The sequence below is a fragment of the Epinephelus fuscoguttatus genome, linkage group LG9 (assembly GCF_011397635.1).
Source record: "Epinephelus fuscoguttatus linkage group LG9, E.fuscoguttatus.final_Chr_v1".
Classification (NCBI taxonomy): Eukaryota; Metazoa; Chordata; class Actinopteri; order Perciformes; family Serranidae; genus Epinephelus; species Epinephelus fuscoguttatus.
This window is the reverse complement of record NC_064760.1, coordinates 10,558,709-10,570,928: the sequence shown is the minus strand read 5'-3', so window position 1 is coordinate 10,570,928 and position 12,220 is coordinate 10,558,709. Positions and strand designations below refer to the sequence as shown.

The 12,220-nt window shown below is 39.6% G+C and overlaps 1 protein-coding gene across 6 annotated transcripts in view; it reads left to right on the top strand.

Moving 5' to 3' along the window:
• gria2b (glutamate receptor, ionotropic, AMPA 2b) overlaps positions 1 to 12,220 on the top strand; it is an 85,208-nt gene that overhangs the window by 65,474 nt on the left and 7,514 nt on the right. For all 6 annotated transcript variants that reach the window (XR_007449981.1, XM_049585108.1, XM_049585107.1 and 3 more), the window contains exons 7-13: positions 2,477 to 2,644; positions 4,695 to 4,799; positions 6,112 to 6,219; positions 6,721 to 6,927; positions 7,021 to 7,388; positions 9,913 to 10,111; positions 11,497 to 11,744. Coding sequence is in view for 5 of the 6 variants with exons in the window: in XM_049585108.1 (XP_049441065.1) it covers positions 2,477 to 2,644; positions 4,695 to 4,799; positions 6,112 to 6,219; positions 6,721 to 6,927; positions 7,021 to 7,388; positions 9,913 to 10,111; positions 11,497 to 11,744 (1,403 nt within the window). In the remaining variant the exon portion in view is untranslated. The remainder of the gene's footprint in view (positions 1 to 2,476; positions 2,645 to 4,694; positions 4,800 to 6,111; positions 6,220 to 6,720; positions 6,928 to 7,020; positions 7,389 to 9,912; positions 10,112 to 11,496; positions 11,745 to 12,220) is intronic.

Here is a 12,220-nt window from a genome sequence, read left to right as displayed (position 1 = left end):
ATGTGGAGTTATGTACTTAACAAAAAAAGGTGAAATAACTGAAAACATGTTTTATATTCTAGTTTCTTCAAAATAGCCACCCTTTGCTCTGATTACTGCTTTGCACACTCTTGGCATTCTCTCCATGAGCTTCAAGAGGTAGTCACCTGAAATGGTTTTCCAACAGTCTTGAAGGAGTTCCCAGAGGTGTTTAGCACTTGTTGGCCCCTTTGCCTTCACTCTGCGGTCCAGCTCACCCCAAACCATCTCGATTGGGTTCAGGTCCGGTGACTGTGGAGGCCAGGTCATCTGCCGCAGCACTCCATCACTCTCCTTCTTGGTCAAATAGCCCTTACACAGCCTGGAGGTGTGTTTGGGGTCATTGTCCTGTTGAAAAATAAATGATCGTCCAACTAAACGCAAACCGGATGGGATGGCATGTCGCTGCAGGATGCTGTGGTAGCCATGCTGGTTCAGTGTGCCTTCAATTTTGAATAAATCCCCAACAGTGTCACCAGCAAAACACCCCCACACCATCACACCTCCTCCTCCATGCTTCACAGTGGGAACCAGGCATGTGGAATCCATCCGCTCACCTTTTCTGCGTCTCACAAAGACACGGTTGGAACCAAAGATCTCAAATTTGGACTCATCAGACCAAAGCACAGATTTCCACTGGTCTAATGTCCATTCCTTGTGTTTCTTGGCCCAAACAAATCTCTTCTGCTTGTTGCCTCTCCTTAGCAGTGGTTTCCTAGCAGCTATTTGATCATGAAGGCCTGATTCGCGCAGTCTCCTCTTAACAGTTGTTCTAGAGATGGGTCTGCTGCTAGAACTCTGTGTGGCATTCATCTGGTCTCTGATCTGAGCTGCTGTTAACTTGCGATTTCTGAGGCTGGTGACTCGGATGAACTTATCCTCAGAAGCAGAGGTGACTCTTGGTCTTCCTTTCCTGGGTCGGTCCTCATGTGTGCCAGTTTCATTGTAGCGCTTGATGGTTTTTGCGACTCCACTTGGGGACACATTTAAAGTTTTTGCAATTTTTTTCGGACTGACTGACCTTCATTTCTTAAAGTAATGATGGCCACTCATTTTTCTTTAGTTAGCTGATTGGTTCTTGCCATAATATGAATTTTAACAGTTGTCCAATAGGGCTGTCGGCTGTGTATTAACCTGACTTCTGCACAACACAACTGATGGTCCCAACCCCATTGATAAAGCAAGAAATTCCACTAATTAACCCTGATAAGGCACACCTGTGAAGTGGAAACCATTTCAGGTGACTACCTCTTGAAGCTCATGGAGAGAATGCCAAGAGTGTGCAAAGCAGTAATCAGAGCAAAGGGTGGCTATTTTGAAGAAACTAGAATATAAAACATGTTTTCAGTTATTTCACCTTTTTTGTTAAGTACATAACTCCACATGTGTTCATTCATAGTTTTGATGCCTTCAGTGAGAATCTACAATGTAAATAGTCATGAAAATAAAGAAAACGCATTGAATGAGAAGGTGTGTCCAAACTTTTGGCCTGTACTGTATATATATATATATATATATATATATCTGCCCCCCACCATTGACTCGTTTAACTCGAGCCCCCCTTATGTGGTTTTGCAGCAGTGTACCTGACAGTTATGTTCCCTCTTCTGTATGCGTTTTTAGCATTTTATTCCTTTTGTACGGCACTTTGGTCAATGTGAGTTGTTTTTAAATGCTCTTTATAGATAGATTTGAGTTGAGTTGAGATAACAACTTATTTGGCTGATAGCCAATACTGATATCAATATATCCACTTTTTTCCCCAACTAAATTTACTAATCATCGAGTATCTTCTGATTGATGATTCATTGCTCAGTTGCTCTGATGTAAGACTACAGAATTATAAGAAGTAAGAATAGGAGTATGAAATAAAGTGTGTAAATATAAAGCAATAAATAAAATAAAATAGAAATGAAATGTACATTAAACTACGAATAAAACGTGCATTATGCTACCATGTTTAACACTAGTACTTAAGATATAAAGATTAATTTTGTGAGTATTCATGGTTGTAGGACACATAAGGGTACAACTCAAAATACAGTATGTAAAGTAATGAAGAGAGTCTGTTGCACAGTAGTGTTGTCACAATACTGGAATTACTAACTTTGATACAATACTATCATAACATTTATTGATATTTGAGTCTGTTTTTGATACCTCAGAGAAATTGAAATTGAGGATATAAAGTGTAAAAGTTTTATTGAAAGACAAGTAAAACAGTGTAACAAGACAAGGATGACTTTTCTTCGTTTGGTTGGTAGCAGTGAAAAGCAGAATGACTGTAACCATTAACAGTAAGGATGACAACACACAGCTGATACTCGTGTATCGATACTGTGGAAAATGAGTACTGAACCATTTCAGGTATTCAGAATTGGCACAGGAGTTAGGATTATGGATTCTTACTTCTCTGACAACCCTAATCCTAACACCTTTTCTCATTGCTCTGCTTTAGTACACATCAGCGCTGACCTACGACGCCGTGCAGGTGATGACAGAGGCCTTCCGCTACCTGCACAAACAGCGCATCGACTTCACCAGGAGGGCCAACAACGGTGACTGCCTGGCCAACCCCGCCGTTCCCTGGGCTCAGGGAGTGGAGATTGAGCGAGCACTCAAACAGGTAACACCATGCACTTACACACATCCTTTTGTTGGTGAAGACTTGTTGCCGTGGTAACGGCAGAACTCCCATAGAAAATGCACCAAGCGCCCACGCAAAGTGCTTCTCAGAGATTGATTAAAGACTGATGTTTTCACCATGCATGCGGATGCACACAGACATACTGACAGAAGGAACAGAGGTCTGCCCACGGACCACAGTCCTCTGAGCTTTGAATTAAGACAAAATCAGCTTCACTCCTGCTGAGAAATTAAGCTTGACAGGGAAAGTGGTGTTCCAGGTTGTAGCAAACGGATCTGAACTCGGAATACAAGTCAGATTGGAAGTGATTCTGCCATTTAAGCCAACTGATGACAGATCTCAATAGAAACTCTAAACTTAAAGCATTTATATTCAGAAAACATTTACTTTATCTGTAATGACATCGTGGATACTACCTTCAGTGTCTGAGGAGATAAACTCAAAGTAAAGCGCCTGTCAAATATGTGAAACATGTTTTATTAAAGAAAATGCCTGTGATGTTGCACCAAGAGTTCAGGGTCATCATCTCGGATTTCCATAAGAGTAGCGAACTGATAGGACAAGCATATCTTCATCTCTACCAATCTGACTTGGAAAAAGTCCCGTGTCACAAGGGACATTGGAGATGGGTGTCACAACCTAACTGTGTCCAGGGTGAGATTTAGTGATGATTGAAGCATTGGAAGGCAACATCTCAGAAAAGTTTTCCAGACCAGTATGATCAGTACTTAGATATGATGCCGTCGTTTAGTACCAGAAGTAGGACCAAGTCATAGTTTTGGAAGTTACAAGTCTTAAGCTTCAACTTTCCAGTCATAGACAAGTCATAATGCCCTCTTCACCAAATGTAATGTGATTTCAACAAGAGTAATAATATATTGAATTTACAAAAGTCACAAATGCTTTTTAAACTTTGTATTTGTTAAAACAAGTTTGTCAATAAGTTACTGAGTTAATATGCTAACATTAGCTAAGCATTAGCTCAGTAACTCTATAGAGATGTCAGAGTGAGGACTTGAGCTGGCGACCTTCCGGTTCCCAACCTACTTCTGCCACTCCAAGTGTTGACTCGTTGGAATAAATTGTGTTAACGTGAGTTGATTTAGAAAATAAAAAAGGAATTCATGGATTCATGGCACTTTTTGAAGAACTAACTACTTAATCTGTGAGCTTTGGGGAAGACATCAAGTATTTTCAAGTCAAAATTAAGGCTCAAGTTCAAGTGAAGTCAGGATTCATTGGTGTTGAAGTCCAAGTCAAGCTGCAAGTCCTTCTTTATTTTGTCGAGTCAAGTCTAAAGTCATCAAATTTGTGACTTGTCTGACTTGAGTCTACACCCCTGCTTGGTACACAGGAAGTCTGGATATGCATATACAAGATGAAGAGTAGCCTCCTTTATCCACCCCATGAGGACAAGACAGGGAGCTTTTGGGTCGGGATCAAACATGTCAGATGATACGCCTGTGCAAGGAGAAATGAAATCCTCTCAACATGTTTGTTAGGCTTTCAAGGATAGACCCAGTGTGTTTGGGTTAGAAATGCTGCATTTAAACATAACTGTGTTTACAAAAATCTCCACAGGATACCTTTAAGCCTCCTTCTGGTCCTTCCTGCCTTAGCCCTTTTGTTATTTTAGTTGGCTGCCAATAAGAGAAGAGACGGAAAACATTTTTCAAGTGTTTCAACACACGCTGCGATCTCCTCTCTAATCTGGACACCGATAGTTTCCTTATGTCTTTCTGCTTCTTTGTACTGTAGCTCGGCATGAAACCTTATTTGAAGTCATTCAGGATCGTGGCACTAACTTTGTAGTAGAGGACAGAATAACAGGACACCGTTTTTTCATTGTGCCTCATGGCCAGTTAGTTCACTGACTTCACCTAAGTACATGTATCAATTAAAACACAGTATGAATTACACAGAACACATGAAAAAGCTGTTAACATGTGACAGAGCAGTCGTAGTGTACACGCTGTGAAAGCCAGTCTGCAGATGCCAGGTTGTAACAGTGCGATTTTCTGTCTCTCAGGTGCGAGTGGAAGGCCTGACAGGAAACATCCAGTTTGATCAACATGGCAAACGAGTCAACTACTCAGTGAACATAATGGAGTTAAAGACAAATGGTCCTGTAAAGGTGAGCATCTGGTTGGTCCCCTTCTCTAGCAATGAAGTTAAATACATATGTAATGTAATATAACTGTTATTAAAAGTCTTTTTTATCTTGTGGGTTTGAATTTGATGATCAGCTTTTGCAAAGCAGTACTCTTCTGGTAGCATTTAAAATTAATTGCAGACATGGATATTATATTATGTGATATCTGAACCAAGTACAGACTCAGTGACCACAAACTGACAATTGAAAAAGGCAACCCAGTCGCCAGAACCAGGCATACCTTACGTTTGAGCGTATTATATAATGAATAAGTTCAAACTTAATATTTCATCAACGCCGGGCTTCATGTGTGGGTAGGTTTAGGCACAAAAATCACTGGGTTATGGTCAGAAAAAGATCATGTTTTGGCTTATAATACCCAGTTGTGATGGTGCAATCCAATCTGGAAATGTAGATCACTTTTTGTGGCACTATCCAGGAGAAAATGCAGCAATGGCTTGGTTGCTTTTCGTCACACTTTCTGGGAGTTAACAAACAGATGACGTGGTGAAAAACAACCATTTTTCATCACACTTACCAGGAGAAAACGCAGCCATGTCTCTAAAAACACAACTGCTTTTCGTTGTGCTTTCCGTGGAGAAAATGCAGCAACGGATTGGTTAAAAACAACTGCTTTTGTCACATTATCCTGATGGGAAACGAAGCCATGTCTCTCTCAAAAAATCTGCTTTTCATGGCACTATCCCCGGTGGAAAAACAGTTAGCTAAAACACAACCGGTTTTCTTGTTTGTTGGTCACAGTGGTCTGCAGCTTGGCAGGCGTCTTGCCTAGGTGACATGCCATTCACCATACCCTTCATTCCCTGATGACTGAGTCAGCTCATATAATAACATCACTTTAGAAACGCTGTAAATGCAAATGTAACATATTTGTAGTCTGCAGAAATGTACAATGCCAACATTTTTCTTGTGACTGGTTTTGAAAAAAAAAAGGCGACAAAAAATCGTGGCAACAAAAAGAAAACAAAATACGATGTGTGTTAGACAGGTAAAGTTGAGACAAAGATGGACTTTCTCCTACAATGTAAAACATTCAACAAACATTGAATTTTAACACTTTCAGATCCTTAATTTCAGATTGCACAGGGCCTTCAAAAAACTTAACATTGTAAATATTTTTAGAAGAAGAAGGTTTTTTTGTCCTTTTTCTCATGTCATTATTGAGTTGTATTATCCTCGACTCTTTGGCCACTTGACATTCATGCTTATAAAGCATATTGAAACTGAAAAATTGAAAATAGAAGACTGATATTATTCTTTTTCCTCCTGACAGATTGGATACTGGAATGAAGTTGACAAAATGGCTGTTACCAAATCTGATGTCTTTGCAAATGACACGACAGGAATGGAAAACAAAACAGTTATTGTCACCACCATCTTGGTAAATATTATTATAGATGATTGTGGAACTAAGTATAAGCTGCTTTGTGTCTCCCTTCTGGTGATAAGTAGCTGGGTAAACAGTGAGCTCCTGGTCTAACTATGGCGCAAAATTTTTAATGCCAAGGACATCCTGAATCTATTAAATATGTATGTAACATAGAACTTTATTTGATTTACTCTGAATTAGGCTATACACTTGTGGTATTTCTAATCTTACCTTTCCATAAAGGAGAGAATGGTTTTCTTTTGTTGTTGTTGTTGTTGTTGTTGTTGTAGCCACCAGTTCTGAAGGAATCATGTCTTTAGATTGATAACCAGAATAACAGCAGGCCATTAATTTCTGCTGACAAGTATGTGCTTTGTTTAAGACCAGTGCCCTCTTGTATTCATAATGACCTGTCAGCCCAATGTGAGATTGTTGCGTTTGAAGCTACTTTTAACATTGTAATTCAAACCTCTTGAGCTGAGCAGTGTTTTCTGTTTTGTCTCTGTCCTTCAGGAAGCTCCATATGTAATGCTGAAAAAGAACGCTGACCTTTTTGTAGACAATGAGCGCTACGAGGGTTACTGTGTAGATCTGGCTGCGGAGATAGCGAAGCACTGCGGCTTCAAATATCAACTGAAAATCGTGGGGGATGGGAAGTATGGAGCCAGAGATGCAGAGACCAAAATCTGGAACGGGATGGTTGGAGAGCTAGTGTATGGGGTGAGTTGTCTTTAACAAGAGCTAACACAAGTCTTTGATCAACACCACATGCCACTCATTCTGATTATTCCGTTTTGTCCTTTGGTTTGATAGAAAGCAGACATTGCAGTGGCTCCTCTGACCATCACTTTGGTACGAGAGGAAGTGATTGACTTCTCCAAACCCTTCATGTCTCTGGGAATCTCCATCATGATAAAGAAGCCTCAGAAATCCAAACCAGGAGTCTTCTCTTTCCTGGACCCGCTGGCCTATGAGATCTGGATGTGCATCGTTTTCGCCTACATCGGTGTCAGCGTGGTTCTGTTCCTCGTCAGCCGCTTCAGCCCATATGAGTGGCACACTGAAGAGTATGAGGACGGGCAGATCCAGACCAATGAGTCGACTAACGAGTTTGGCATATTCAACAGCCTGTGGTTCTCCCTTGGAGCCTTCATGCGCCAGGGCTGTGACATCTCACCTAGGTAGGTCAGAAAATTCAACAACTGCCATGTTTTTCTCAGTTTAATTAACCAAAAATAACCTGTGACTTCATGCATTTAAAACTTGGAGTGTTAGTGTGGTTTTTCCACATTTCACAGGAACTGCTGACAGAGGTTATTTGGAACTGTGATTTTGCAATTTGGAGTCAACAAAGTGTATTTTTAGCTATTCTAGCAGTCTGTTTCCAGGGATGACACTGTCGGACAGTCTGTTGGTCCAACACTTTAGCACAGAGGATGAGGCCTATCTGTTTGCTAGGATCAATGGACAAGGAGCATGACTAACTTTGTCCATTTGCTGATATTTTAATCTGTGCCGCCAGGTCTGAATTTTAACTGTCCAACACTTAATTCAATGAATGGACATCTTGATAATAATGCATTTTATCTGTAGGCACCTTTTAAAGCACTCAATGGCACCTTACAAGACACATTAAAAAAACCAAGCAGCAATGTATCTTCAGATCATAAAATCAAACTATTTCAGAGTATACAATAAAGTAAATCAAATGACCAGACAAAAATCCTAATTATAAATATTAGATATAAAATCATCATCAATGCAGGTCACCATATGTGTGTCTACATTAAATCAGACCGAATATACTGTCTTGAAAAGATGTGCTTTCAGACGGGATTAAAAAGTGTTGAAGGGAGTCAATATTGCGAATGTCGTGGGGGAGAGAGTTCCAGAGGTGGGGGGCAGAACAGCTGAAGGCTCTAGGACCCATGGTAGTCAAACGGGCAGATGGTGAGAACTTATGACTAATGACTGTCAGCCGCAGCTGTACTCTCATTACTGCTAACAAGTTGAATGATTTTAGTATAATCACCTGCTAAATATTAGCACATCATACTAGCTTTACGTGCGAAACATAAGCATTGTAACATCTAGCAGTGTTTAACATGCATGTTGACATGCTTAGGGTGGGAACACATCCTGATCTCCTCCCACTCGGAAAACTGTTCGGGCACTAGGTGCCCGAACAGTGGAGGTAGGTTGGTTCTTGACATTGTTAAGCAGGGTTTCTCACACATTAATTTATCTGTTGCGGCCAGCCAAGGTTAAAATATATGCGGCCACGTTTTGATTTTCTATTTTTGGTGCTGTTGGAAAATGTATACTATTCGGTGATACAAAGCACCACGTTCTTGCAGCACAGAGCGTACTCTGGACATGGACAGAGCAGGCAAATGGCAGGCTCAGTGAAAGTGAAAAGTGAAAATGAAACTTAAGCAACAGCTGCTCCTCTCATCCATTGATCTGATCTAATCAGCTCTGTTTGGATTGACCGATCAATCATCCAACCCGAGACTCAAAACTGCTCAAACTGCTGCTGAGGCAAAATGGAAGAGTCCTGCCTACGCAAAAACCTCTAAATTTAGAGAGGGGAACACAAACTCTCACAGGGACACATAAGCAAAAGTTCGCTTTCACTTTTAAGCATGTCTACACTGAAAACAATGGAACTGAGGGCGCAAAAAAACACGGCATGTGTGCAGGTCCTAACTAACCCTAACTATATGTTAACACGCTAGCGTTAGCAAATGTCAAACTCATTTGATTTAGCTAACAATAGATAATTTCTGCTGCCACACACAAGACAAACTTTTTGCTTAATCTTGGCAAGAATCTTTTGAACATCTTGAACGTCTTGTTTTTACAGTGCTCACAGTTATTAAGGGACTTTCATGGTTGTTCTTCATCAATGTAGTGTCAGATAAACTTATGTATATAGATTTAATAACCTCAGAATCAGAATCAACTTCATTGTCAAGCAGGTTTTCATATATAGGGAATTGGTGTGCTGCTGCCAACAAGATTGGCGAGGGTAAACTAAATTAAAAAATAAAAGCAAGAATTGCAAAATAACTTGTGAGAGCAGACAGGTGAGTCATGTCGTCCACAGAGATGAATCAACATGTCTTCTACATCTCATCCTGATGATGTGAGGGGTGTCAGCATGACTCCAGATCAGGAGAATGTGTTAGCCTGTAAATTATTATATAATGTAAGTTTATTTCTCCAACTAAAGCAGGGCCGCCCTTCCTTTATTTAAAATATTTGTTGAGCTTGTTTGTTTCCTGGAGGCATGTTATTGAACCCTAGACAGAGCCTCAACATATTACTTTAGGCATAGATATAGTATTATTACACACCGCAAAGGGTACAGACTCTTCACGTCATTGTCTGCTGTGATGATATGATATGACAAAATTCAACGACATCAAGCTTATCACTTTGATGGGATTAATTATTAGTCACATCAAGAGTAAATTTTTTAATAATTCGTAATAATTAGTAACTCAAGGAGTATTACTTCGCTTCCTTCCCGTTATCCCTCAAGAAAAGTGTTTTAATATACATGAAACTTTAATGCAATCACTTCCTGTCTTCTCAGTACAGTTGCATAATCTGTATTTGATACCGAATGATTTGTTAAAACTGTAAAGTACCATTGAATGATTAAAAAAGTGAATATTTCTCTTTTTGTTTTTCCAATAGATCTCTGTCTGGGCGCATTGTTGGTGGCGTTTGGTGGTTCTTCACTTTAATCATCATCTCCTCCTACACCGCTAACCTGGCTGCTTTCCTGACTGTCGAGAGGATGGTCTCTCCCATTGAAAGTGCAGAGGACCTGGCAAAACAGACTGAGATAGCTTATGGGACTCTGGACTCTGGCTCCACTAAAGAGTTTTTTAGGGTAAGAGATACTCTCTTTGTATTCTACTCCTGTGGAAACAAGGGCTTAGATTTGAGCCATAGTAGCTGAAAAACAACATGCTTCACTTCTCTGTGAACAATGCTCCACTCTGCAGGAAATGAAATCATTGTTGAAGGAGTATATTGACATTCCAGTGGGTGGTACAGGCTGTTCTCACGTACTGTTCTTATGAATATCTATGAAAAGTTACGCACCAGAATTGGTATATGACCCAAGTAAGCTGAAAGGCTGCTATCACATGACCAATGTGCTGAGAAAAAAGCTGTCTAAAGAGCGAAAGTCCGCACAAGGAGACAGGTTGGGGTGGTGGATGGGTCAAACAAACACAGGACTTTCCCCCAGGAGAGCAGTGTTTGTGTCCCATGTAAAACCAAGTGGACTTTGAGTTATTTACGTCATCACAGTGTCTCTTTTCCAAAACATAACCTTCGTAACTTTATTTACCTAAACAAAACCTGCTACAGTTTACGTTAAGCATGTAACTTTACATTGAGTAAAAGTGTCTTATCCTAAACTTAACCTACGTAAATGTACTTGCCTAGACCTAACGTACATAACTTAACATTAAGTACATAGCCTTACATTAGGAAATGAATGATAATACCACTTGTGGGGCGTAATTCATTAGATACTATATGAACCATTGTATGTGCATTTTCTTTATTATAATTTCACTTGCCTAACCCTAACCTATGTAACTTTACTTGCCTTAACCTAACCTATATAACTTAAGTATGTAACTTTATGTTGTATATGTAACATGACAATGCCCAACCATGACTATTTTTCTAGTCCTAACCTACGTAACTTTACTACTTGCCTAAACCTAACCTATGTATCTTTACGTTAAGTAATGTAACTTTATGGTATGTACATAACATGACGACACCATTCATGGGGTGCTAATTCGTTAGATATCACATGGACTACTGTATGTGCATTTTCTTCACCACAACTTGACTTTCTGAACCCTAACCTACATAAATTTACATTAAATATGTAACATTATGTTGAATGTGTTACATGACAATGCCCAAACATGATTATTTCCCTAAACTTAACCTACATAACTTTAAGTTAAGTACGTTATGTGACAATGTCATTTCTGGGGGTGCTAATTTGTTAGTTATCATTTGAACAGTTGTTTGAGGATATGTTGAGTGGTGAGGTTTTGTCCCAAAACATGGATTGAAAATTGAGATAAAATACTGCATATTTTAATTGTAATTTTCTGTTTTAAGGCAGTAAAAATCATATCAGCATCACATACAATTTTTGGAGGAAGAAATAATGTGTCTTAAAGCTGTTAATAACCTTTTTGTATTAACAACAGGCGCTTCTTCTGTGTTCTTATTTCCAAACAGCGCTCAAAAATTGCCCTGTTTGACAAAATGTGGACATACATGCGCAGCGCAGAGCCCTCCGTGTTTGTGAAAACCACAGCCGAGGGGGTTCTGAGGGTCCGCAAGTCCAAGGGGAAATACGCCTACCTGCTGGAGTCCACCATGAACGAGTACATCGAGCAGCGGAAACCCTGTGACACCATGAAGGTGGGAGGCAACCTGGACTCCAAAGGCTACGGGATCGCCACGCCGAAAGGATCCTCATTAAGGTGGGTGGAATAGTATAACAATGTGTCCAATGTTGTTATAGTATCCCACCTACCCTGATGTAGCTTTGCTTATTTGTCTCTGGTTTGTATGAGGAGATGAGGTAACGCCCCTTCCCCTTCAAATTCTTTAAAAACCATTGCAATTTATTGTAAGTCGATAAATTGCAAAAAAAAATGTTTAGTCATTTTTTTTGAGTAATTGACGAATTTGTTGCGATAGTTTCCAAAATTATTAATACTATTAATGTCTTACAGAGTATATTGAGACTCATTCCTCCAATCCAGGCTGGATTTCACCTGGATTTTTAAGACCTACTCTTATTAATTATTCTTATTAATAAGATTTTGAATCATAATTTGAACCTTTTATATTAATTCACCCATTTAATCTAAATTCAGATTGGTCTCCTGTAGTCTTTTGTCTAGTTCTGTCCTAGCTTATGTCTTTTTCCATGTTCCTTTATGCTTAACAGTTT